The sequence below is a fragment of the Ranitomeya imitator genome, chromosome 3 (genome assembly GCF_032444005.1).
Source record: "Ranitomeya imitator isolate aRanImi1 chromosome 3, aRanImi1.pri, whole genome shotgun sequence".
NCBI classification, from domain to species: Eukaryota; Metazoa; Chordata; class Amphibia; order Anura; family Dendrobatidae; genus Ranitomeya; species Ranitomeya imitator.
The window spans coordinates 757,779,079-757,806,249 of record NC_091284.1 but is presented as its reverse complement, the minus strand read 5'-3'; the positions used below and the strand labels follow the sequence as shown (position 1 = coordinate 757,806,249).

The 27,171-nt window shown below is 44.2% G+C and overlaps 2 protein-coding genes across 2 annotated transcripts in view; one reads left to right on the top strand and one right to left on the bottom strand.

Annotated features, from left to right (window-relative positions):
• Nucleotides 1–9,364, top strand: part of BRCA2 (BRCA2 DNA repair associated) — a 126,118-nt gene extending 116,754 nt beyond the window's left edge. Inside the window, exons 25-26 of the mRNA XM_069758994.1 lie at nt 6,569–6,706; nt 8,652–9,364. Coding sequence (XP_069615095.1) covers nt 6,569–6,706; nt 8,652–9,167 — 654 coding nt within the window. The 3' untranslated portion in view covers nt 9,168–9,364. The remainder of the gene's footprint in view (nt 1–6,568; nt 6,707–8,651) is intronic.
• Nucleotides 9,204–27,171, bottom strand: part of N4BP2L1 (NEDD4 binding protein 2 like 1) — a 56,351-nt gene continuing 38,383 nt past the window's right edge. The window contains exons 2-5 of the mRNA XM_069758995.1: nt 15,014–15,141; nt 14,382–14,470; nt 12,908–12,984; nt 9,204–11,204 (exon numbers count right to left, since the gene is read on the bottom strand). Of these exons, the coding sequence (XP_069615096.1) occupies nt 11,099–11,204; nt 12,908–12,984; nt 14,382–14,470; nt 15,014–15,141 (400 nt within the window). The 3' untranslated portion in view covers nt 9,204–11,098. The remainder of the gene's footprint in view (nt 11,205–12,907; nt 12,985–14,381; nt 14,471–15,013; nt 15,142–27,171) is intronic.

The window sequence follows — 27,171 nt, the reverse complement described above, 5'->3', positions numbered from 1 at the left end:
AAACAGTGGGTCATATGCTGTCGGTAGTGGCTGCTGCTCAGAGAAGTTCTTCATATATACACTCTTTGGGATCTGTAAGTGGAGGTAGAATAACGGAAACGCCTGAAATTTTGAGGGCCTTTGCAGACTTCTATGCAGATTTGTATTCCTCTCGGGCTGGTGAATCGGTCGAGGACACACTGACTTTCTTGGAAGGTCTGGATTTGCCGAGACTGAATGAGGCAGATAGGGAGAGCCTTGAGGCCCCTATCACTGAGGAGGAATTGAGTCGGGCATTGATGTCTATGGCTAATGGGAAGGCGCCTGGGGTCGATGGGCTACCCGCTGAGATCTATAAAGGGTTGGCAGAAGTGTTGATTCCTAGATTAAAAATGGTACTGGAGGAAGCTAGGTCCTGTGGGTGCTTGCCAGCCTCTATGAGAGAGGCCATAATAGTGGTTATTCCAAAGGAGGATAAGGACTTGGGGAAACCGGAGTCGTACTGCCCAATTTCTTTACTAACTATTGATGTCAAGCTTCTGGCCAAGGTGTTGGCTCTCCGACTCTCTAGTGTTATTGCGAGTCTGGTGCATTCGGACCAATCTGGCTTTATGCCTGACAGATCCACGGCGATCAATTTGCGGAGGTTATATGTAAATATGCAGGTAGAGTCTGATAACGGTGGTCGAAGAGTGATTGTATCGCTAGATGCCCATAAGGCGTTTGACAGTGTTGAGTGGGGATATCTCTGGCAGGTGTTGGAATGTATGGGGTTTGGGCCGCAGTTTGTGGCCTGGATACAGCTGCTGTATTCATCACCGTCGGCTAGAATTAGAGTGAACGGGGAGCTGTCTCGACCTATAGGGCTGGCTAGGGGTACTAGGCAGGGATGCCCGCTCTCGCCCCTCCTGTTCGCGCTGGCTGTAGAACCTCTTGCTGCTAAGATTCGGCAGTCTGATAGGGTCCTTGGGTTTAGGTATGGGAAAATAGAGGAAAAAATAGCGTTATACACGGATGATGTTTTGCTGTTCCTGGCAGATCCAGACGATTCACTAAGAGGGGCCATTGAAATTGTGGAGAGATTTGGTACTGTGTCGGGATTGACAATTAATTGGGATAAGTCGGTTCTTTTTAGGGTGGATGACGTAGGAGAGAATGTGAGTGAGGATGTTGGTGATGAAAGGCTACAGGTGGTTTCTAAATTTAAATACCTTGGAATATATGTCTCGGTGCCAATTGCGGAGTACCTACAAAGGAATTTGGCTCCTGTTATGGGGGTACTCAAGGGCGAAGGTAGATGCCTGGAATAAACTACATCTATCGGTCGTCGGTAGGGTAAACCTTATTAAAATGGTCCTGATGCCTAAAATTCTATATGTTCTACATAACGCACCAATTTGGATCCCGCGGGGGAAGTTCAGGCAGATTAATGCCCTCTTTAGAAGTTTGATATGGGGAAGACAATATCCACGTATTAGCCTGGAGACGCTTCAGCGACCCAAGGAGGATGGTGGTTTGGCTTTGCCCAACCCGGAAATATACTTCCTTGCGGCACAGAGCCAGCATTTGAAGGGCTGGGCGCAAGGGGCGTCATCCAGTGCAGTACAACATCTAATGGAAGAGGTGACGGACCGACGACCGATGGCTAGGTGTTTGGAGGATGGCTCTTTGGGCGCTTTGGGAAAAGTATACCCAACCCTGTTCCTGATTCGTAAACTATGGAATAGACTAAGGCAGATTCGTGGGGTTACAGGGTTGACTAAATTCACACCGATATGGTCTAATAACAATTTAAAGGAATTTGAGGCTTTGGGAGGTCTGATGGAATGGCAGAATAAGGGAATTTGTTTTGTTCACCAGATAACTCAGCAGCAAGCATTGAAGTCCTTTTCTCAATTGCAGGTAGAATTTGGGCTGCGATCCACAGGGGTATATCAGTACGCGCAGATGAGACATGCCTTTAGAGTTCAGAAGAAGAAGGTTGATATCAGAGTTCAAGAAGATATTGTGTTGGAGTATGTGTGTGGTGACGGGACTACAAGGGGAGTTATTTCTACTCTGTACAAGGACCTTATGCACACGTTTTTGCTAGATTTCCCTATAAAGGCGAGAGCTAAGTGGGAGAGGGAAGTAGGGACGATGGAGAATGAAACCTGGGAATTGGTGATGGAGTGGGTTCCGCGACTATCCTTGAGTGAGCCATATAGACTCTCGCAGTTATATATTCTGCATAGAGTATATAAATCTCCGGAAGTGCTATACAAAGCGGGATTGCGTGCTAACTCTGAGTGCCCGAGGTGTGCGAGTGAGAATGCAGGAATATATCACATGATGTGGACGTGTCCTAGGCTGGCTGCTTTTTGGGTGGTGGTTTTGAGCCGGGTTGAAGTAGCGTATAGGTGCAGAGTTCTTAGAGACCCGATAGTATGCGTGCTGGGATATGTGGAAGAAATTGGAGTTGACAATACTTGGAAGATTGCAATTGCTAGGTTACTCTACATGGCAAGGAAAGTAATAGCACGAAATTGGATTAATGCGGAACCACCTGCGAGAAGGGAATTTCTCCAATATGTTCAACATGGTTTAAAATTGGAAAAGGGGGTGTGCAAAAAAAGGGGGAGAATAGAAATGTATAATAAGATGTGGTCTCCTTGGCTTGAATTGGATTGAGGAGTATAGAAGTCGAGTTTCTTAAGACCTGGATAAGGATAAACTACACGAGGCAGAGAAGGCCTCAGTGGGTTGTAGATTGGGAATGAGCTGTCTTAGGGGGGGAGGGGGGTAGTTGGGGTGTATTGTAATAAGAAAATAAGAAAATGTGTATGTGATATAATGCAATGTAAATGGCATCCGGATGTTCTTCTTTATATTGTTAATAAAAATCTATTTAAATTAAAAAAAAAAAAAAAAATCTATCTATATAATCGTCTAAAGGGTACTTCCGTCTGTTTCTGTCTAACGGAAATCCCACGTCACTCAATTAGCGACAGGCTTAGTCCTGCCGCGAATTGGCCCCTCCCTACTCTCCTCCAGGCAGTACCCCCTCCCTACTCCCCTCCAGTCAGCGCCAGTGTGTCACCCCATCAAGGACCAATTTTTTACCATTGATGCTGCCTATGCTGCCGCTAGCTTCCGTTCCCAGTGATGCATTGCGAAATTACCCATAATGACTTTGCGAGACCGCTAAGTCATCTGGGTAATTTTGCAATGCATCACTGGGAACGGAAGCTGGCGGCAGCATCGCACGCATTGGGACATCTTCGCTGGACGCCGGAGGGTGAGCATATAACTATTTTTTTTTTTATTATTTTTTTTTTTAACAGGGGTACGGTGCCCACACTGCTATATACTGCGTGGGCTGTGTTATATACTGCGTGGCCTGTTATATACTGCATGGCCTGTGTTATATACTACGTGGGCTGTTATATGCTGCCTGGCTGCTATATACTACGTGGGCAGTGTTATATACTACGTGGGCAGTGTTATATACTACGTGGGCAGTGTTATATACTACGTGGGCAGTGTTATATACTACGTGGGCAGTGTTATATACTACGTGGGCAGTGTTATATACTACGTGGGCAGTGTTATATACTACGTGGGCTGTGTTATATACTACGTGGGCTGTGTTATATACTACGTGGGCTGCTATATACTGTGTGGCTGCTATATACTGTGTGGCTGCTATATACTACGGGGCTGTGCTATATACTACGGGGCTGTGCTATATACTACGGGGCTGTGCTATATACTACGTGGCTGTCTGTGTTACGTGGGCTGTGCTATATACTATGGCTGCTATATACTGTGTGGCTGTGCTATCTACTACGTGGCTGTGCTAAGCGCGACGTACATACATACATATTCTAGAATACCCAATGTGTTAGAATCGGGCCACCATCTAGTCTATATATATAATTGTCTAAGGGTTTTTCCGTCTGTCTGTCTGTCTGTCTGTCTGTCTGTCTGTCCTGGAAATCCCGGCTCTCTGATTGGTCGAGGCCGCCAGGCCTCGACCAATCAGAGACCGGCACAGCATCGACGTAGAAATCCCGCGTCTCTGATTGGTCGAGGCCGCCAGGCCTCGACCAATCAGCAACGGGCACAGCGACGATGATGTCATAAAGGACGTAGACATCCCGCGTCTCTGATTGGTCGAGGCCGCCAGGCCTCGACCAATCAGCAACGGGCACAGCGACGAGGATGTCATAAAGGACGTAGACATCTCACGTTTCTGATTCAGCAACGGGCACAGTATCGACGTAGATGTCATAATGGTTGCCATGGCGACGATGATGTCATAAAGGTTGCCTCGACCAATCAGCGACGGGCACAGTGTGCCTCGAATTCTGGAATCATCATTGTCCATATACTACGGGGACATGCATATTCTAGAATACCCGATGCATTAGAATCGGGCCACAATCTAGTCTACTATATAATCGTCTAATTCGGTCTGTAACGGATATCCCGTGTCGCTGATTGGTCGCAGGCAGCTGGCGTGACCAATCAGCAACAGGCACAGTCCGACCGTAGTTCATTCACGTTTACTGAATAAGTTCTGTTAGTCACAGTGCTACATACCCTGTTTCCCCGAAAGTAGGACCCCCCCGAAAGTAAGACAGGGTGGGGGTTTCGGGGGGGTCCTCCAATGTAAGGCCTCCCCCGAATGTAAGGCAGGGTTGGGGGGGCCGCTGTGAAATGTAAGGCCCTTACCTTTGGGCCGCCGCTGTCCCCCATTGGGTCCCCAGGCTCCAGAGGTGTCCTCAGGTGCAGCTGGGCGGGTCCAGCGCTCATGGGGTTAACTCGCCGTGTTAACCCCGCAATCCGCCCAGCTCAACAGCTCATTGGCCGCCCCTGCTCCCCACGTCACCGCCGGCCCCCGGCTCGAGCGCTGATTGGCCAATCAGCTCGAGTGCTGATTGGCCCAGCAGCTCGGGCTGTAATTGGCCGCCCCAGCCCCACGTCACCGCTGTTTCCCTGCTGATTGGCACAGCGTTCCCTGCAGCACAGGCCTTCCGCACCCACAGCCGCACCGCAGAGGAAAACGTCCAGCATTTAAAAACCAAGTAGGGAAACATGTACTGTATAGGGTATGGGGCTGTGTGCAGTGGGATACGGCACTGTTATGGGGTATGGGGCTGTGTGCAGTGGGATACGGAACTGTTATGGGGTATGGGGCTGTGTGCAGTGGGATACGGCACTGTTATGGTATGCAGGCAGAGTGTATACAGCAATTACCGTACAGTACCGTACCGTAGTGTGTTACTGTTACCGTACTTTGATTTGTTGTCTGCTTTCCAGTTGAACGGTGTAACGTTAAGTACTGTACTGAATTTGAAAATTGTCATTTTTTTTTCTGGCTAATGTAAGACCTCCCCCGAAAGTAAGACAGGGTGGGACTTTTTGGGGTAAAATTAATGTAAGACAGGGTCTTACTTTCGGGGAAACACGGTAGTTCACTCACGTTTACTGAATAAGTTCTGTCAGTCACAGTGCTACATAGTTCACTCACGTTTACTGAATAAGTTCTGTCAGTCACAGTGCGACATAGTTCACTCACGTTTACTGAATAAGTTCTGTCAGTCACAGTGCGACATAGTTCACTCACGTTTACTGAACAAGTTCTGTCAATCACAGTGCGACATAGTTCACTCACGTTTACTGAACACGTTCTGTTAGGCACAGTGCGACATAGTTCTCACGTTTACTGAATAAGTTCTGTCAGTCACAGTGCGACATGGTTCACTCACGTTTACTGAATAAGTTCTGTCAGTCACAGTGCGACATGGTTCACTCACGTTTACTGAATAAGTTCTGTCAGTCACAGTGCGACATGGTTCACTCACGTTTACTGAATAAGTTCACAGTGCGACATAGTTCACTCACGTTTCCTGAATAAGTTCTATCAGTCACAGTGCGACATAGTTCACTCACGTTTACTGAACAAGTTCTATCAGTCACAGTGCGACATAGTTCACTCACGTTTACTGAACAAGTTGTTAGTCACAGTGCGACATAGTTCACTCACGTTTCCTGAATAAGTTGTTAGTCACAGTGCGACATAGTTCACTCACGTTTCCTGAATAAGTTCTGTTAGTCACAGTGCGACATAGTTCACTCACGTTTACTGAAGAAGTTGTCAGTCACAGTGCGACATAGTTCACTCACGTTTACTGAATAAGTTCTGTTAGTCACAATATTCTAGAATACCCGATGCATTAAAATCGGGCCACCATCTAGTAAATAATAATGTTGTTCTTGGTGGGATTTGACCACAGGAACCCACTGCTACTGGGCAACAGTGCTAATAACCACTGAGCCACCAAGCTACGTACTGAACTTGATCCATGCGTTATTTTACATGGGAGCAGTGACCTCCCTGTAATAATCCAAGTGCTCTGAAGTGAAGTCACGGCTGGCCAGTCCTAATACACCCCATGAATTGGGGAAAGTGCGTCTTCTGTATTCCTGCAGGAAATGTAGGGTATTTTTCCCATACACAATGATAACGTAGTATAAATAAATAGACTGACTTCAAACCATTAGAAAACTCCAACTGTAACTGAAGCTTTTCTTTTATGCTTAGTCTGTTACAGAGTTTTGTAAAGAAGTGGAGAATAAACTAATGAACATCCTGCAAGCTCAAAACCCCCAAGAAAGAGCGTCCTTGACACACTGCAGTGTGGACCCGCGCCCTCATGTAGCTCCTGGAAGCCGATGTTCAGTAAGTTAACACTTTGCTGTTTTTTTTTAGCACCATTAAACTTTGATAAAATGGTACAAGTGGCAGGTAAATATGTTACACGTGTTAAAACGTTTTCTCAGTTGCCTCATTGGGGGAACACAGGAACCATGGGTTGTATGCTGCAGGCTTGACTCCCAGGGGCCAGGTTCCTGCCTTGGCTGCTCTGGTTTAGCAAAACTTAAGCAAACTCAGGGCCATCGTATTAGCTCTCATGGATCTGGGGGGGGGGGGGGGGGGGGCTTCAATCTGGTCTTGCACAATCCTACAGTCCTCTCATTTCATGCTGATCAAAGATATCTCTCCATCTTGACTTTCCGGCAGAATGATATTTTCTTCTAATGATCTCTTCCATCAGGTGAAGCTCAGAGGGGGGCTCTCACCTGTCTCTCCTTCAGGACAGAGTGGTCTGGTGTTCGGCTGCCTCATTAGAGGGTTCTCCAAATTCACCTTAATGAGCCGATGGCTCTCCTTCCTTTAGATACTTAGCCTTCTATTTCCCTGAGAGGTTCTTACACAATCTGACATTGTCAGAGCTGTGCAGCTCTACCTGTCCCTCACAGGTTGCCTTGTGGGTCATCGCGGTATGCTCTGGCAGATGTACCGCCTCGATGGCTACCATACATCTCTGATTTTGATAGGCCAATGTAGAAGGTCAGGCTAAGATAGGGCGCCCCTGCAAGGGCACGGCTCACTTGCCCCGCAGGGTAGATGCCTCCTTGGGTCTTGCGCCTCGAGGCATCTGTTCTAATCCGCGGCTACTTAGTCTTCTGTCCACATCGTTGTGGAGCTCTTACTTGTGCGTCTAGGGATGCAAGTTTTAGCAGAATGGTATTACAAGCAGCAACTGCTCAGGTAGTAATCTGAGGGATTGTTGTTCTTCCTTCTGCGGTACTGGTATTCGTTGGGTCCCCCAATGAAGTGACTGAGATAATAAAGGTTTTTGATACCATAAAATCTTTCTTATAGCCTTCATTGGGGGATACAGCAGTCTCACTTGTTTGGGTGGGTATGGAGAGGTTCTTGGATTTGCTCCTTTCACTGATTTTGCACTAACTGAACAACTCTGTGTCACCTGCCAAGAAGGAGCCTGGTGGGGAGTTGTCATTATGATGTACTACTAGTGTCAGCCTCCAGGTGGCAGCATCTGAGAGGCTTAGCGTGTCAATCTCCGCAAGCAGAAACGATACTTCTTGGATATCGGTCGGACGCCTCTCACACAGCCAAACCAGATCTCCACTTTGCACTGATGAGGGGCAGTACCCCGAAACAGTGTCTGCAAATTGAGATTTTGGTTTGGCTATTATCTCATGTGACAAGGCTCGTTAAAGGGTCGACATTGACTTGTAGGATTGCTACCTTCCAATAGGTGGCACTAGAGTTCTAGTTCTCTTCCTCTCTGAAGAGACAATTTGCATAATTGGCATATTTCCCAGAGGAGCATTGCGGCTTTAAGTCTACTCATCTCGGCATTCTTAGCATGTCGATCTCCACAAGGAGAAACAATACTTCTTGGATAAGTTAGTACCAATAAGCTTTCTTTTCTTCTTATTAAAAAGTGTCTTATAATCCAAAAATTAAGGTATTCCTTTGACCAGAGGGACTTTTTGGACAAGTATTCTTATGCTCACCATCTCCACTCCTGCAAGTTCAGGATGTCCTAATGAAGCCCCAACAGATCTTCCTTTCTACCCTATTGGCGTAAAGTAAGGCAGCCAAAAGGTGGTGTAGCTCAGAGAAAACGGATGTTGTGACCAAGTTTCCTATACAGTGCATGTCCCTGCCATAAGCTTGGCGAAGTGTCTGCACGTCTCTTCTAGTTTGATCCCCTCTAGAGATACAACAGTAATACATTTCCTTTGTTTTTTTTCTCCATAACTTTTACCTGTTTGATCTATGCAATGTTTCTTCTTTTTATCTTACTTAGACTCCAGTCCCAAAAATGAATAACTCTCAAGTGAAACACATGTCGACCCCTGAAGGTAACCATACGTTATTGAACACAAGTAATGACATGGACCCAAAGACCTGCAAAAAGATGAAAGGGTTGGATTATCTAAGTCGAATACCATCTCCTGCTCCTCTTACACCAATGGGGACATTACTATCTCCTTCATTACAAAGGGCATTTCGGCCTCCTCGCAGCTTACATAAAGATGATCGTACATGTGCCAAGACCGGTGTAAATATGGGGTCTTGTACCCCAAGTAAACTAGGAGGGTTTGTTGCTGATGAAGAGCTGGCCATGATTAATACACAAGCCCTTGTATCCGGGTTAGGGGGAGGCGGTAAACTGGCCACTGAGCAGAAAATCTCCACTTCAGACATTCAGAAAGACCCCGATATCCACTGTCCCAGAATGGAAGAAGAAGTGGAGACTCGAGATATAAGTAAGGCACCATACCAGACAAGACTGTGTCGGAAACGAAAGCAAAAGCCCTGAAAACATCAGACATGGCGCGGTCAATAAGAGGCAGAGTCTGTACATATATGTTTATTAAACTGTACATATATTTATAAAATGGATCTCTACAAAATCTGGTTTCTGATAAAAATCTGAATGTACAAGAAAGAAACTGAACATCTGTAAATAAGGATCCAAATGATACAGAAATAAAGAGAACGTCACCACTGTAGAAATCATGAAAATGGCTTTATATTGTTAATAAGGAATGATTCACTGGAATGTGTTTGTAAAAAAAAAAAAAATACATGCAACTTTTTTTTCTTTTTAAAATTTTAACTCTTTAAAATATATATATATTAATAACTTCTCTCCACTGGGAAAAGTGACCTATGGATGTGAAATCTGAAGTATATCAATTTATGCTATAGATTATTGTGGATTTGATCCTCTACAATTTAAAGGTTGAAATCTGCAACAAAAAATGCACAATTTTTGTTGCTTGGAATTTTGCTCCTGATTTTCTGCTGTAGAAAATCTTTCCCGTGAGAACATTGCCGACTGGGTCTTTCCATGGGAAAATGTGTGTATAATCAGTAAGGATCCACTCCCTTCTGGTCAACAGGACAATCAGGCAATGCCACTCACAAGGGCGGTATCCTCTATCTGTTCAGACACCCACAGCGTATGTACATTGTACTGCAGCCCAGCCACATGGAAGTGAATGAAGCTGAGCTGCAACCAAGATGTGATACCATGAGCGTCACTGAGGGTGCACGCCTTTATCCTAACACTATAAACTGTGTGATCAAATGTAAGGTATAAACCATGGTAACATGTACTGTATAGCAGAAATGTGCATTTTACCCAGGGCGGCCTTACTGGTCAGGGTTATCACAAGGTGGATGAACGTGGCACCTGTTGCTGAGGGTACTCACAAAATGTGCACCCCTATCCCACACTTGGTACCTTAAATATGCTGGGTCTTTCTCAAAGTTAACCATTTATTTGGGCATTGTATGGTGATGTTAATCAAGCACTATATGATGTATTTATGGTATCCTATGAGAGCGGGGTGGGGGGGCAGAGAAATACTATACCCAACCTAAGTCACAGATGGAATAGAGCAGGATATTTTAGTGTTTCTGATATCACGTTTTATTCCTATGCTGACATTTTTTTTTGTTATACATACCATGGTTAGTGGTGTAATGTTAATATTACAGGAATGTATTGTTGGATTTTTAGCACCTTCCGCTTTAGGCTAGATTCACACAGAAAGTGCTCGACCAGAAGACCTGACCCTACAGCTGGGTCTCCGGTCCTGAGTAGAGTTGAGCAAATTTGTTCGGGTTCTCTCACATGCAGTTGCACGCCGATCAACTGATCAGCTGGGGCGATCCAGGATGCCGGGTTCCCTCTGCAGCTTATTCAGCAAGCGCTATAGCTTGCCGAATAAGAGGGAACCCGAACAAATTCGCTCAACTCTAGTCCTGAGCCGACTGCCACATAGGCATATATGAAGCAGTTGGCCTAAGTCGGGAGAGATCATGGTCGGGGTGGGTCTTTCGATCCAAGCAGTGGTGGGAAACTGGCCAAACATTGAGCACTGCTCTCACTCATCTGTTCACATTATTTTGCCTTGTAATAATCTGGACACCTATTTAGTATCTTTGAAGCTAATGATGGACACCTACCAAGATGCTGGTCAATTCGACATTATGTGGGTAGAGTTTAGATGTGAGAATCTCTGGTTCAGCCCATGGCAGCGCCTCGATCACAGGGAGTAATGTAAGACCGATAAGAACATACCTCCATGTTTACTAATCATGGTAATGGAGTCAGGGATATTTGGCTAGAACATCCAGGCTCTGCTACGTTGGGTTTTAAAAAAGTAATTAAATATGTGGTTTTCTTTGTGTGAAGTGGGTTTGCACTTTTCTTCTGGTCTCAGAACCGTGTGTCCGTTTTTAGTTTGGCTTCTCTGCGTGGAGCACCATGTGGAAAGTGACATTGTGCTCATAAGCGGTTTTCATACGTTGGATCTTATCACTGGGAACACCGTGACTATTCTTCCTAAATACGAAGAAAAACAATTATCAGACCCATCAGAGAGACTCTGTTACAGAGATGCTTATTAAGGCACAATGCACAAGCTGGGGTTTCATATATATTTTACTAGGGAGAGGAGAATAATTAATTGGCCCTCACCTTGGTCAGATGCTTCTATCCAATGGGAATAAAAGATCAGTCAGTGGTTAAAGTCTAACAAGCCCCATCCTTCACACCAAAAACTAAACCGAGGCAGAGTTGGACAATTCTTCCCAAATCTCCTGGTTCAGCCTAAGTTTGTCTAAAGCTGCCACACGCCTTAAATTAATGTCGGCTGAACCCACCGATATCAACGGGTTTGGCTGAAGGTCTAATATGTTCGGGGAAGATGTCAATCGCGCATGTCCGATTTTAAACTGTCAATTGTAATGTTCTTCCGGAGATAAAACACAGGCTGACGGGTTAGTCGGTGGCTTTCTTAAAGAGAGCATAGGAGCGCTCAACCAAACGAGTTCTCCTGTATATGGGTGAGATGGCTGTCAGCCAAACAACCAGCAGAAGCATATATTCGGCTGACTACCATCTAATGTGTATGACCGGTGTTAGTAATATCGATCTATGAGCTGGGCTCCGACCTTTTCTGGCAGTGATTGTTGATGCTAATCTAAGATTTCCTGGACTACTTGTTTGTTGCGTAGCAGTTCTCAGCCTCTTCCTGTTAAAATCAATATGTAGTCCCATCATGGCTCCACGATCCAGAAATCAGCGTGAGACTGCAATCACAAGTCTGTTTACGGACCACAATCTACAGACGAGCTCAGGTCCGGAGAACTGCGGGCAAACAGGCTCATTGGTATATACCAGGTAGTGAGGTTCGGGTCAGGAGAACCACGGTCTGTACACTGGCATGAATGCAGTCTGAAGCACAGCAGAGGTAAGAGTTTGCTACCCCTCATTCCAATAAAACATTGTGGTTTTATCATATTTACTCTTTTTTTTGTTTATTTTTCTGACTATTACCTCGGCAATTTCTTTTACAATTTGCATTAAAGGGATTGTCCATCTTTGGGGACATTTTTTTTTCTTAAATTCATTAAATAAAACTGAATTGCAAAAATAATTTTTAGGCCTAAATACATAGATTTAAATAATAATAAAAAAATGTCCCTCCCCCCACCCCGAGTTGGCAACACCATTAACTTTTTAAAAGGGTTGTCTTACAGCCCAAAAAAGTGTTTCCACAAGATACACAATCAATGTGTAATAACTGTCCCACCTCTAGGATCTGCATCAATCCATACAGTGAGGGCCTGATATCAACCGTTCTGAATGATGGCGTAAGTTGAAACTTGTGGGCCCTATTACATAATCTCCATCAGGGTCGCCAACCTTCAGGAATAATAGTATTGATATTTTCATATGGGCCTAATGGATCTTTTGGGTCCCCAAGGCTTCACTGCAACCCTTGCTGACCTGTGTTTTGGCCGCAGTGAGTTAGTGACCGGATAAGTGGTTGTGCGTGCCATATTTTTTTCATGGCTTGGTTAAAAGAGCCATATAGTTGGAGTATAGAATGGAGGGGATAAAAAAAAATCTAAGAAAATTATGCTAGATTTAACGGATCTCTTATGACCCTGAACAAAATTGCTGCTCTTCAGAAGTGCTCTTGCTGTGGTTGGTTATGAGGACTGTATGTGCATGTTCTGGCATTTCTCCCCATCACCTACCTTGCTAGTTCTCTCACATTGAACTTCCAGTGCGTATTTGGTTCCAGGAATATAACCTGATATCCGTTCTCAAGGGCCTGATGGTACAATGTGTAAGAACATGGATTTACAGACATAAATGATTAGGTTGCTGCAGCCACATTGTACATCACATGTCCTTTTGATGGCCACCACGAGCCGCGTTCACCTTCCCAACGACAGTCTAACAACTCCCATGCTTTCTCACGTGTGAACATTAGTGATGAGCGAGCATGCTCGTGTGCTAATCTTCCGAGTGCCCGAAAAATATGTTCAAGTCGCCGTTGCTGCAGGTCTCACTGCCGCAACACATGTAGGGATTTCCTGTTTGTTAGGCAATCCATGCATGTGTTGAACCTCCGCGAGACAAGCACCAACGGCGACTGGAACATCATCTTCGGCGTGGTCGAATACTCTATTAGCACACGGGCATGCTCGCACATCACTTGTGAACATACTTTCCCTTAGAACAGCTTTTTTTTTTTTATTTAATTTTAGCAAAAATCAAACAATGGATCCCAAAAGGGGAAAAAAGCATTAAAGGGACACTGTCACCTGAATTTGGAGGGAACAATCTTCAGCCATGGAGGCGGGGTTTTGGGGTTTTTGATTCACCCTTTCCTTACCCACTGGCTGCATGCTGGCTGCAATATTGGATTGAAGTTCATTCTCTGTCCTCCGTAGTACATGCCTGCACAAGGCAAGATTGCACCTAGTGCAGGCATGTACTACGGAGGACAGAGAATGAACTTGAATCCAATATTGCAGCCAGCATGCAGCTGGCGGGTAAGGAAAGGGTGAATCAAACACCCAAAACCCCGCCTCCATGGCTGAAGATTGTTCCCTCCAAATTCAGGTGACAGTGTCCCTTTAAAGAAAGATTTCGGGTAGTGGACAATTTCTGCATTCCTTGGGCAGCTGCAAAGTGGTATTTTTAGTCTGGGCAGAGCTCAATAACCATGGACCTTCCCAGCCTGATAATATCGGCTGTCTCCTTTACTTTTGCTGGTTATAAAAAAAAAATGGGATCCCACATAATTTTTTTTCAATTTATTTATTAGGTTAATAGCTGTAACATTAGTACATATAGGGCACCATTTTCTTATCCTGTTTCTTGGTGTTGTGAAATTAGAGGTCTCTCTATTATCTATAAAGGGTCTTTGCAACGTTTACAAACATTAACAAATAAAAATAATTTTTTGCATAGCATTTTATGCCAGTACGTGGCACATGGACGCTGCACAGTTACACAAGTATGTCACAGAATATGCAACACTGACAACACAGGTACTGGTATCATCAGGATGTGTGACTGGGGCCGAAGGCAGTAAGCCTAGGACTGGACACCCAGGTATCCGAGCAGTGGTCCATGAATGGGCCGAGTAAACAAATTATACGTAATGTGAATATATAAATGGTGTAAACATTGGGCAAAAAAATGAGTTATCTATCTTACCATTACTGCATAGGGCTTCATATGCCAGGCCATGATGTTTGTGTTATCTATAATGATTGGAGTTCTTCCTCTGCTCATTGCTTTGCGTGCTGGAAAGATAAAAAGTTCTGAAAATATTTTTTCTGCACCAAAAAAAAGTGTTCGGGAAATAAACTACATAAAATATGTGCACTGTTGACCCGTTTTTACTTGTTTTTCCCCCATTTATTTGAATTAGTGAAAACCCCAAAAATGTTGAACTGGCACGCTGCCGATTTGAAAAAAAAAAAAAAAACAAACAAAAACACACTGATGGTTATCCAAAGTCAGCTTCTTCAAGGAAGGTTGTGATTTTGTTGTGTGTATGGATATACACTATGGACAAACATTTTGCAAACCTACCCCTTACCCCTGTAGGCGCTTATGTGACACCTAATTTTACATATGGCCTAATAGCCACTATGATCACGTGCTGGAGTGAAGCAACTGTGCCCATTAATTGCTATATCATTTATTTCCGGCTCAGAGGGCTCTAAAGAGTAAGAAAAGTGTGTATATGTATATATACATATATACACACACCCCCAGTATGTTAACATGTTGTAAATCAGCTGGGACACACTGTGCATACAGATAGGACGTGTAGGGGTCACCTCTTTTCTGGTTCCACTTGTGAGCATCTTGCAGCAGATCAGGATCATAGATGTAGGATCCATCTTCCGTAATAAAATAGTCATCGGTGCTAAACACAAGTGCGCTGGGAAAATCTCTCTTCAGCTTCCTACAAATGTAAAGTGGAAGAACTCAGCAAAAAAAAATGTCTTGTACATGCAAGCGTTCAGCCCTAGTGTGCATCGTGCGTCTAACATCTTATTCCCCCATTATCTGCAGAACATCACACACTTCCATTACCAGAATCTCCCAGACTCGGATCTATACATCAGTGTTTAATAACCTGACATGATTTATCAGCCCAGTCTTCAATTTTGCAGATGGTTTCTTGAGGACGAAGATAAATCATGTTGCAGCAAAAGTCAAACCTCAATAAAAAAAATAAAAAAAAAGTACGAAGATGGATGACATTTTTTAAATTTCTTCCAGAACGTCGATGCGGAAAACAACCTTGTAAAACTAAGCATTGTACCAATGACTATTTTTACAGCTGATTTTTGATCATTACTATTGAAATTCAAGGAAATGCTATGAGAATTTGCATTGATCATTCACAGGACATGGCTATGGAAATTGATGAGGCAGGACAGCAGAAACCACCCTGCCCCTCACCCATATACACTAGCAGTGACAAGGGGGCAGATACCGGTATATTTGTGTTTTTGTCCCAGAGCTCAATGATTGTGGCACATAAGCTCCAATCTAGCTGAAATTTCCCATCAGCTCCTAAGGATCCAAAGAGCAGCTCTGGAGCACAGACTGATGCTCTAATAAACTGAGATGAACCTAGAGAATGGAAGCAAGTGGATGGAAAAAGTAACAAAATATGATGGTCCCCTTGGATATCAAAACGAGAATGGTTCTTCATAAATGTTGAAATATCTAATCGTTGTTATTATTACTGCTCAGCATTCCAGCAGGGAGGTGTTTAAAGAAAATATTCATGTGCTGACATAATCTGATAAATGTGACCCTGCTGTGTACTGTGTAATGGCCGTGTCTGACCGTACAGGAACATGGTCTGATCATACCACAGCTCCTGGGCAGGGGAGGAAGCAAAAGAATACACAGACATTACAGCCTGGGATCACAGCTGATTCTTTCCTGGAGGAGAAATGTTTTTAAAAAGGTAGAAAAATGTTTTACCTCACAGAAAGCAGCAGCTGTGATCCTGTGCTGTCATGTCTGTATACTCTCTTTTGCTTCCTCAGGAGATATGGCATGTTTAGAACATTTTCCTCCACAGATCCAATTGTGGAATTTATTATCCCAAGATCTATTAATTAAAATGTACTTTGTTTGTGGGAAAATAACTTTTAAGTTGTCTCTTCTCTGATAAACCTAGATGTTTTTACTTTCTGGTACAGTAACATAGTTAGTAAGGCCAAAAAAAGACATTTGTCCATCCAGTTCAGCCTATATTCCATCATAATAAATCCCCAGATCTACGTCCTTCTACAGAACCTAATAATTGTATGATACAATATTGTTCTGCTCCAGGAAGACATCCAGGCCTCTCTTGAACCCCTCGACTGAGTTCGCCATCACCACCTCCTCAGGCAAGCAATTCCAGATTCTCACCGCCCTAACAGTAAAGAATCCTCTTCTATGTTGGTGGAAAAACCTTCTCTCCTCCAGACGCAAAGAATGCCCCCTTGTGCCCGTCACCTTCCTTGGTATAAACAGATCCTCAGCGAGATATTTGTATTGTCCCCTTATATACTTATACATGGTTATTAGATCGCCCCTCAGTCGTCTTTTTTCTAGACTAAATAATCCTAATTTTGCTAATCTCTCTGGGTATTGTAGTTCTCCCATCCCCTTTATTAATTTTGTTGCCCTCCTTTGTACTCTCTCTAGTTCAATTATATCCTTCCTGAGCACCGGTGCCCAAAACTGGACACAGTACTCCATGTGCGGTCTAACTAGGGAATTGTACAGAGGCAGTATAATGCTCTCATCATGTGTATCCAGACCTCTTTTAATGCACCCCATGATCCTGTTTGCCTTGGCAGCTGCTGCCTGGCACTGGCTGCTCCAGGTAAGTTTATCATTAACTAGGATCCCCAAGTCCTTCTCCCTGTCAGATTTACCCAGTGGTTTCCCGTTCAGTGTGTAATGGTGATATTGATTCCCTCTTCCCATGTGTATAACCTTACATTTATCATTGTTAAACCTCATCTGCCACCTTTCAGCCCAAGTTTCCAACCTATCCAGATCCATCTGTAGCAGAATACTATCTTCTCTTGTATTAACTGCTTTACATAGTTTTGTATCATCTGCAAATATCGATATTTTACTGTGTAAACCTTCTACCAGATCATTAATGAATATGTTGAAGAGAACAGGTCCCAATACTGACCCCTGCGGTACCCCACTGGTCACAGTGACCCAGTTAGAGACTATACCATTTATAACCACCCTCTGCTTTCTATCACTAAGCCAGTTACTAACCCATTTACACACATTTTCCCCCAGACCAAGCATTCTCATTTTGTGTACCAACCTCTTGTGCGGCATGGTAGCAAACGCTTTGGAAAAATCGAGATATACCACGTCCAATGACTCACCGTGGTCCAGCCTATAGCTTACCTCTTCATAAAAACGGATTAGATTGGTTTGACAGGAGCGATTTCTCTTAAACCCATGCTGATATGGAGTTAAACAGTTATTCTCATTGAGATAATCCAGAATAACATCCTTCAGAAACCCTTCAAATATTTTACCAACAATAGAGGTTAGACTTACTGGCCTATAATTTCCAGGTTCACTTTTAGAGCCCTTTTTGAATATTGGCACCACATATGCGCCAGTCCTGCGGAACAGACCCCGTCGCTATAGAGTCCCTAAAAATAAGAAATAATGGTTTATCTATTACATTACTTAGTTCTCAAAGTACTCGTGGGTGTATGCCATCCGGACCTGGAGATTTATCTATTTTAATCTTATTTAGCCGGTTTCGCACCTCTTCTTGGGTTAGATTGGTGACCCTTAATATAGGGTTTTCATTGTTTCTTGGGATTTCACCTAGCATTTCATTTTCCACCGTGAATACCGTGGAGAAGAAGGTGTTTAATATGTTAGCTTTTTCCTCGTCATCCACAACCATTCTTTCCTCGCTATTTTTTAAGGGGCCTACATTTTCAGTTTTTATTCTTTTACTATTGATATAGTTGAAGAACAGTTTGGGATTAGTTTTACTCTCCTTAGCAATGTGCTTCTCTGCTTCCTTTTTGGCAGCTTTAATTAGTTTTTTAGATAAAGTATTTTTCTCCCTATAGTTTTTTAGAGCTTCAATGGTGCCATCCTGCTTTAGTAGTGCAAATGCTTTCTTCTTACTGTTAATTGCCTGTCTTACTTCTTTGTTTAGCCACATTGGGTTTTTCCTATTTCTAGTCCTTTTATTCCCACAAGGTATAAACCGCTTACACTGCCTATTTAGGATGTTCTTAAACATTTCCCATTTATTATCTGTATTCTTATTTCTGAGGATATTGTCCCAGTCTACCAGATTAAGGGCATCTCTAAGCTGGTCAAACTTTGCCTTCCTAAAGTTCAGTGTTTTTGTGACTCCCTGACAAGTCCCCCTAGTGAAAGACAGGTGAAACTGTACAATATTGTGGTCGCTATTTCCTAGATGCCCGACCACCTGCAGATTTGTTATTCTGTCAGGTCTATTAGATAGTATTAGGTCTAAAAGTGCTGCTCCTCTGGTTGGATTCTGCACCAATTGTGAAATTTTTCTTGGTTATTAGCAGAAACCTGTTGCCTTTATGGGTTTCACAGGTTTCTGTTTCCCAGTTTCCCAGTAAGTAGTGTCTGCAAGATTCCAATATCAGCCATCTGCTTTTTCTGTCACCCAGGGACTCAGAACATAACCTAATACAGGTCCTTCTCAAAAAATTAGCATATAGTGTTAAATTTCATTATTTACCATAATGTAATGATTACAATTAAACTTTCATATATTATAGATTCATTATCCACCAACTGAAATTTGTCAGGTCTTTTATTGTTTTAATACTGATGATTTTGGCATACAACTCCTGATAACCCAAAAAACCTGTCTCAATAAATTAGCATATCAAGAAAAGGTTCTCTAAGGGTACCGTCACACTATAACATTTCGATCGCTACGACGGTACGATTCGTGACGTTCCAGCGATATCGTTACGATATCGCTGTGTCTGACACGCAGCAGCGATCGGATCCTGCTGAGAATCGTACGTCGTAGCAGATCGTTTAGAACTTTCTTTCATCGCTGGATCTCCCGCTGTCATCGCTAGATCGGTGTGTGTGACACCGATCTAGCGATGCGATCTAGCGATGCGTTCGCTTGTAACCAGGGTAAACATCGGGTAACTAAGCGCAGGACCGCGCTTAGTTACCCGATGTTTACCCTGGTTACAAGCGTTAAACTAAAAAAAAACAAACAGCACATACTTACATTCTGGTGTCCGTCAGGTCCCTTGCAGTCTGCTTCCAGCACTGTGACTGCCGGCCGTAAAGTGAAAGCAGAGCACAGCGGCTGTGCTTTCACTTTCACTTTACGGCCGGCAGTCAGTGAGTGCGGGAAGCAGAGACTGCAAGGGACCTGATGGACACCAGAATGTAAGTATGTGCTGTTTGTTTTTTTTTAGTTTAACGCTTGTAACCAGGGTAAACATCGGGTAACTAAGCGCGGTCCTGCGCTTAGTTACCCGATGTTTACCCTGGTTACCCAGGGACCTCGGCATCTTGGTTGCTGGAGAGCGGTCTGTGTGACAGCTCCCCAGCGACCACACTACGATTTACCTACGATCACGGCCAGGTCATATCGCTGGTCGTGATCGTAGGTAAATCGTATAGTGTGACGGTACCCTTAACGACCTATTACCCTAATCTTCTGAATCAATTAATTAACTCTAAACACATGCAAAAGATACCTGAGGCTTTTATAAACTCCCTGCCTGATTCATTACTCAAAACCCCCATCATGGGTAAGACTAGCGACCTGACAGATGTCAAGAAGGCCATCATTGACACCCTCAAGCAAGAGGGTAAGACCCAGAAAGAAATTTCTCAACAAATAGGCTGTTCCCAGAGTGCTGTATCAAGGCACCTCAATGGTAAGTCTGTTGGAAGGAAACAATGTGGCAGAAAACGCTGTACAACGAGAAGAGGAGACCGGACCCTGAGGAAGATTGTGGAGAAGGACCGATTCCAGACCTTGGGGAACCTGAGGAAGCAGTGGACTGAGTCTGGTGTGGAAACATCCAGAGCCACCGTGCACAGGCGTGTGCAGGAAATGGGCTACAGGTGCCGCATTCCCCAGGTAAAGCCACTTTTGAGCTACAGAGAAGCAGCACTGGACTGTTGCTAAGTGGTCCCAAGTACTTTTTTCTGATGAAAGCAAATTTTGCATGTCATTCGGAAATCAAGGTGCCAGAGTCTGGAGGAAGACTGGGGAGAAGGAAATGCCAAAATGCCTGAAGTCCAGTGTCAAGTACCCACAGTCAGTGATGGTGTGGGGTGCCATGTCAGCTGCTGGTGTTGGTCCACTGTGTTTCATCAAGGGCAGGGTCAATGCAGCTAGCTATCAGGAGATTTTGGAGCACTTCATGCTTCCATCGGCTGAAATGCTTTATGGAGATGAAGATTTCATTTTTCAGCACGACCTGGCACCTGCTCACAGTGCCAAAACCACTGGTAAATGGTTTACTGACCATGGTATTACTGTGCTCAATTGGCCTGCCAACTCTCCTGACCTGAACCCCATAGAGAATCTGTGGGATATTGTGAAGAGAAAGTTGAGAGACGCAAGACCCAACACTCTGGATGAGCTTAAGGCCGCTATTGAAGCATCCTGGGCCTCCATAACATCTCAGCAGTGTCACAGGCTGATTGCCTCCATGCCACGCCGCATTGAAGCAGTCATTTCTGCCAAAGGATTCCCGACCAAGTATTGAGTGCATAACTGAACATTATTATTTGATGTTTTTTTTGTTTGTTATTAAAAAACACTTTTATTTGATTGGATGGGTGAAATATGCTAATTTATTGAGACAGGTTTTTTGGGTTATCAGGAGTTGTATGCCAAAATCATCAGTATTAAAACAATAAAAGACCTGACAAATTTCAGTTGGTGGATAATGAATCTATAATATATGAAAGTTTAATTGTAATCATTACATTATGGTAAATAATGAAATTTAACACTATATGCTAATTTTTTGAGAAGGACCTGTATTAGTCTAGCAGAAATGGATCAGCGTTACACACCCCCATCACCCATACTGGCGGATACCATACATTAAATGTTGAGAAATAGTCAACAAGCCATCCCCCCAAAAAACCTGCTGTACACAAGGGACTCCCAATTTTTTTGCAACCTGTGTCCTGAGTGTATGATACAATTAGAAGTCTACATAATACGTAGGTTTTAATTATACGTAGTCTTTCTTTTTCAGTGTTTCCAGTTCTTTTGATTTTGATAGGGTGAATAGAGGGGTCTGTACAAGGGTGATGACCAGAAGCAGAAATACCACTGGTGCAACCACAAAGGGGCCCAAAGAGCAAGAGGGCCCATTACCGACTCTGAAACAGGTGAAATTATGCATTACAATTAGCTATTAGATTGCAATGGGCCCATATATTGTTCTTACCCAGTGACCCTTTTCTGTCTGTGTCAACCAGTGGTGATGACACAAGGAGCCGGGGTGCCAACCTCTGCTGTTCAGGACATATTGCATCTGTGCCACTAGAATATTTCTCCATATCCTCTGAACTGGATTTTTGCAGATTACTTACCAGATCCCCCTTCTCTTATGGAGATCTCGTGCATACACCCATGGGAATATGTAGGTTGACAGTTATGATGTGTTATGGCACGGAGCAGTATTGGGCTACATGACAGTAGGATATAAGGTTAGAGCCCGAGAATAGAAGCAGGGGTACTTGTCAGTAATTGTTGGCTGACTTATCCGTGTTGTTTTTGGGGTATGTATTAGGATTATGAGTTTTTGGATTAAGATTGTTGCTTTAGTATTTTTGCTGATCTTGCCCACACAAACGTCTTTCTTCTTCGCTCTCAGCCTCTTGTTCTCTGCAGTAATAACATCTCTGGAATTCAATTATAAATCACAAGAGGAGGATGAATCACCAGCAGGAGGTCAATATTCCCGAAATGGCCCAGTGAGGTGAGGAATGTGCTCAAAATGGCTAGAAGCTGCCAGAACACGTCACCTGGTGAACTTCACGTTTGTAGTGTTAGACAAATATGGGAAGTATGAATTCTCACAATACATAATGAGCCGCATTTATCAAATGCTCTACTAGAGAAGCAATCAGAGCTCAGCTTCCATCTACTTAAGGGGGTATTGCCACGAGCAAAAGTTAATTTTATTCACTAGATCTTGGAATAAAAATAAGTTCCACAATTGGATGTGATTAAAAAAAAAATGTTCCTGTACGGAGATTAAAAAAAAAATACCATTTTCATAAATCAGCATGTAAAGTATTCCTTAAAAGATATGGACAGTCGCTATTATATTGAAATGCAGCCCCTGGCTTGACCTGGTGGACAGATACTGATGGGGAGGAAGCCATTGTAACCCGATAATACTAAGCGATAATGGCAAGATTAAGTGGGCAACATCAAACCCCTTAGATGCCACAGTCAAAATGAACCACAATATCTAAAGTGGGTAAACTGACTGGATTGGAGCTAGTTTCAACAATGACCGTTGTGGAAAGAGCCTGGCTGTGAATTACAGCAACACTTCAGACGCCATCATGTCATACCAATGTGACATATTTCTGTTATATTGCAGGAACTAATATGCATTTATGATAGATATCTATCAGTACTTTAGGAATGAAAAGGACTCTGTCAGCAGCTTTATACTCCTAGAAGTCTAAACAATAAATAAAAATGGTATGTTTGGCTATTAGGATCTCAAAGATTACTGTACACGAGACACATAGGGACCGACTGTCAGTAGGATGAACCCTCCTAAGCCGTCATAGGAAGCTGAATAACAGGACACCTTGATATCTGATGTTATTCTAGAGAAATCCACATATTTCTTAATTTGTAACTCAGCTGTTAAAATCTATGGGCCGGACATAGATCTGCATGAGAATCTGCCTCCAGAGGTTATTATTAGTGATGAGCGAGCATGCTCGGCTGTTATCAGAGTATCACAGGGGCTTGAGTAATATGTTCAAGTCCCAGAGGCTGCATGTTTCACACCTATTAGACAGCCGCAACACATGCGGTTTATTATTAGGTAATTCCCGCATGTGTTATGGCTAACAGGCGCAAAAATGCAGCAGCGGGGACTCGAACATATTACTCGAGCCCTCGTGATCATCATATAACGCTATATCAGCATGCATTACCAGTGTGAGACATGTAAATCAGGACAGCAGACTGTCAGTCACTACATGTCTCACACTTATAAATGAATGGGACAGTTACAAGCTCTGGAGGCAGATTCTCGGGATATCTATGTCCGGCCCAGAGATATTTACATATGAGACCATGGATTTCTGTGGAATAAGACATTGACTTGCAGATATCAAGGTACAGTGTCGGCAAAAAAAATCTTTACACTTGCGCAGCAAAAAAAAACTTTACATATAAAATCCTCATCATAATTTCACTTTTTAAAAGTGTACACAATGGTACACAATGGGGGAGATAAAAAACTGTCTAATATTAAAGCTGGCTTTGTTGCAAATATCAACCAATCAACGCTCAGTTTTCACTTCTCTGGTTAAGCGAAAGCTGCACTCTGATTGGTTGTTATGTGCAGCCCAGCCAGTTGTGCTATTAGGCAGTCTTTTATTATCTCCCACAATGGGTCGAAAGAAGCTTAAAATGGAAGAGAAATCCCGTGCCTTGACTCTGCTCGAGAAGGGGATTTGGTGATTGCTGTAGCTAGAGATCTGGGAGTGTCAAGAGAAGCAATTTATCAACTGAAGCGGTCGGTGGCATCATTGCCTCCTGGGATGGTACCGCAGAGGAAGTCAGGCTCTGGCGCACCTAAGAAGACTTCACCAAGGACTGATAAGCTTCTGAAGCGTGAAGTGATGTCACATCCTTCTATAACTGCCGTTGAACTAAAAAAAACAAGTACCCTATGCTCCTCCAGAACATCGCAACTAGGACAATTCGTCACTGCCTGCAGAAGGACCTGGGTCTACCAAGTTGCCGTGCCACAAAGAAGCCCCTGCTCACAGCAGCACTGAAGAAGAAAAGGCTTGCCTTTTGTAAGAAATATCAAGATTGGACATCTGAAGAGTGGAAGAAGGTGATGTTTAGTGATGAGAGCACTTTCAGGCTGGTCAGGGGAGGCTGAAAGGACACGAGACACGACCCAGCAACATCAACAATCTAAAGGAGGTGCTGAAGACATGAATCCATGCCTAAACGACTGCAGATGGTGATAAAATGTAAGGGTGACATGGCAAAATACTAATTGTAATAAAATATCCACAATAAAACACTTGAATCCACTTGAATATTAAGATTTTGTGGTTTCATTGAACTTGTAAAGATTTTTTTTTGCCGGCACTGTATCACCTGTCTATAACCTGCATGCCCATATAGACGGATTAGGAAGTTTGCTCCTACTGACAGGCATACCGCACAGTCTTGCTGGAGTACGATGCCCCAAATTCATTATTAGGTGCATGCCACTTAATGAATTTGACGCATCTTTCAGTGACAGGAGTACCATTTCTGGGATACAGAATGTAAGCCCATTTAGTGAACTGGACGGGCGGCTGTGCCCACACCCTAGTTCCTCGCCAGCTCCACCCATTCCAGCGGAATCAAACTGGCGTGACAATGCAAAGAGTCGCTAAATGTTTGCGGAACTCTGCGTTGCGCATTTTGCAACTTTTCAAAGCTTTTACACCACTTTTCTTATAAAGCTTTGATGAATCGGCCCCATAGTTTGAGTCTAGTCATAATTAGAGCACTCCATCTACCTTCCCCATCAGTCACATTTTGGGGTATGTGCACACGATGCAGATTTAGTGCAGAACTGCAGATTTTTCTGCAGCAGAAACGCTGCAGAACTGCACTGTAATTACAGTAGAATGTAAATCAATGTGAAAAAAAAAAAGCTGTGCACATGGTGCAGAAAAATCTGCGCAGAAACGCTGCGGATTTCAAAGAAGTGCAAACCAGGGATTCAAGCTTCAGGAGGCTAATTTGCATATTCCAGGTGCCTTCTGGGAGAAGCGAAGTCTCCCTAAGCTAGAAGATCGTTGGGTACAGCCGGGACCAGCTGCTTCGAAAGCATCACCAAACCAGGGATTCAAGCTTCAGGAGGCTAATTTGCATATTCCAGGTGCCTTCTGGGAGAAGCGAAGTCTCCCTAAGCTAGAAGATCGTTGGGTACAGCCGGGACCAGCTGCTTCGAAAGCATCACCAAACCAGGGATTCAAGCTTCAGGAGGCTAATTTGCATATTCCAGGTGCCTTCTGGGAGAAGCGAAGTCTCCCTAAGCTAGAAGATCGTTGGGTACAGCCGGGACCAGCTGCTTCGAAAGCATCACCAAACCAGGGATTCAAGCTTCAGGAGGCTAATTTGCATATTCCAGGTGCCTTCTGGGAGAAGCGAAGTCTCCCTAAGCTAGAAGATCGTTGGGTACAGCCGGGACCAGCTGCTTCGAAAGCATCACCAAACCAGGGATTCAAGCTTCAGGAGGCTAATTTGCATATTCCAGGTGCCTTCTGGGAGAAGCGAAGTCTCCCTAAGCTAGAAGATCGTTGGGTACAGCCGGGACCAGCTGCTTCGAAAGCATCACCAAACCAGGGATTCAAGCTTCAGGAGGCTAATTTGCATATTCCAGGTGCCTTCTGGGAGAAGCGAAGTCTCCCTAAGCTAGAAGATCGTTGGGTACAGCCGGGACCAGCTGCTTCGAAAGCATCACCAAACCAGGGATTCAAGCTTCAGGAGGCTAATTTGCATATTCCAGGTGCCTTCTGGGAGAAGCGAAGTCTCCCTAAGCTAGAAGATCGTTGGGTACAGCCGGGACCAGCTGCTTCGAAAGCATCACCAAACCAGGGATTCAAGCTTCAGGAGGCTAATTTGCATATTCCAGGTGCCTTCTGGGAGAAGCGAAGTCTCCCTAAGCTAGAAGATCGTTGGGTACAGCCGGGACCAGCTGCTTCGAAAGCATCACCAAACCAGGGATTCAAGCTTCAGGAGGCTAATTTGCATATTCCAGGTGCCTTCTGGGAGAAGCGAAGTCTCCCTAAGCTAGAAGATCGTTGGGTACAGCCGGGACCAGCTGCTTCGAAAGCATCACCAAACCAGGGATTCAAGCTTCAGGAGGCTAATTTGCATATTCCAGGTGCCTTCTGGGAGAAGCGAAGTCTCCCTAAGCTAGAAGATCGTTGGGTACAGCCGGGACCAGCTGCTTCGAAAGCATCACCAAACCAGGGATTCAAGCTTCAGGAGGCTAATTTGCATATTCCAGGTGCCTTCTGGGAGAAGCGAAGTCTCCCTAAGCTAGAAGATCGTTGGGTACAGCCGGGACCAGCTGCTTCGAAAGCATCACCAAACCAGGGATTCAAGCTTCAGGAGGCTAATTTGCATATTCCAGGTGCCTTCTGGGAGAAGCGAAGTCTCCCTAAGCTAGAAGATCGTTGGGTACAGCCGGGACCAGCTGCTTCGAAAGCATCACCAAACCAGGGATTCAAGCTTCAGGAGGCTAATTTGCATATTCCAGGTGCCTTCTGGGAGAAGCGAAGTCTCCCTAAGCTAGAAGATCGTTGGGTACAGCCGGGACCAGCTGCTTCGAAAGCATCACCAAACCAGGGATTCAAGCTTCAGGAGGCTAATTTGCATATTCCAGGTGCCTTCTGGGAGAAGCGAAGTCTCCCTAAGCTAGAAGATCGTTGGGTACAGCCGGGACCAGCTGCTTCGAAAGCATCACCAAACCAGGGATTCAAGCTTCAGGAGGCTAATTTGCATATTCCAGGTGCCTTCTGGGAGAAGCGAAGTCTCCCTAAGCTAGAAGATCGTTGGGTACAGCCGGGACCAGCTGCTTCGAAAGCATCACCAAACCAGGGATTCAAGCTTCAGGAGGCTAATTTGCATATTCCAGGTGCCTTCTGGGAGAAGCGAAGTCTCCCTAAG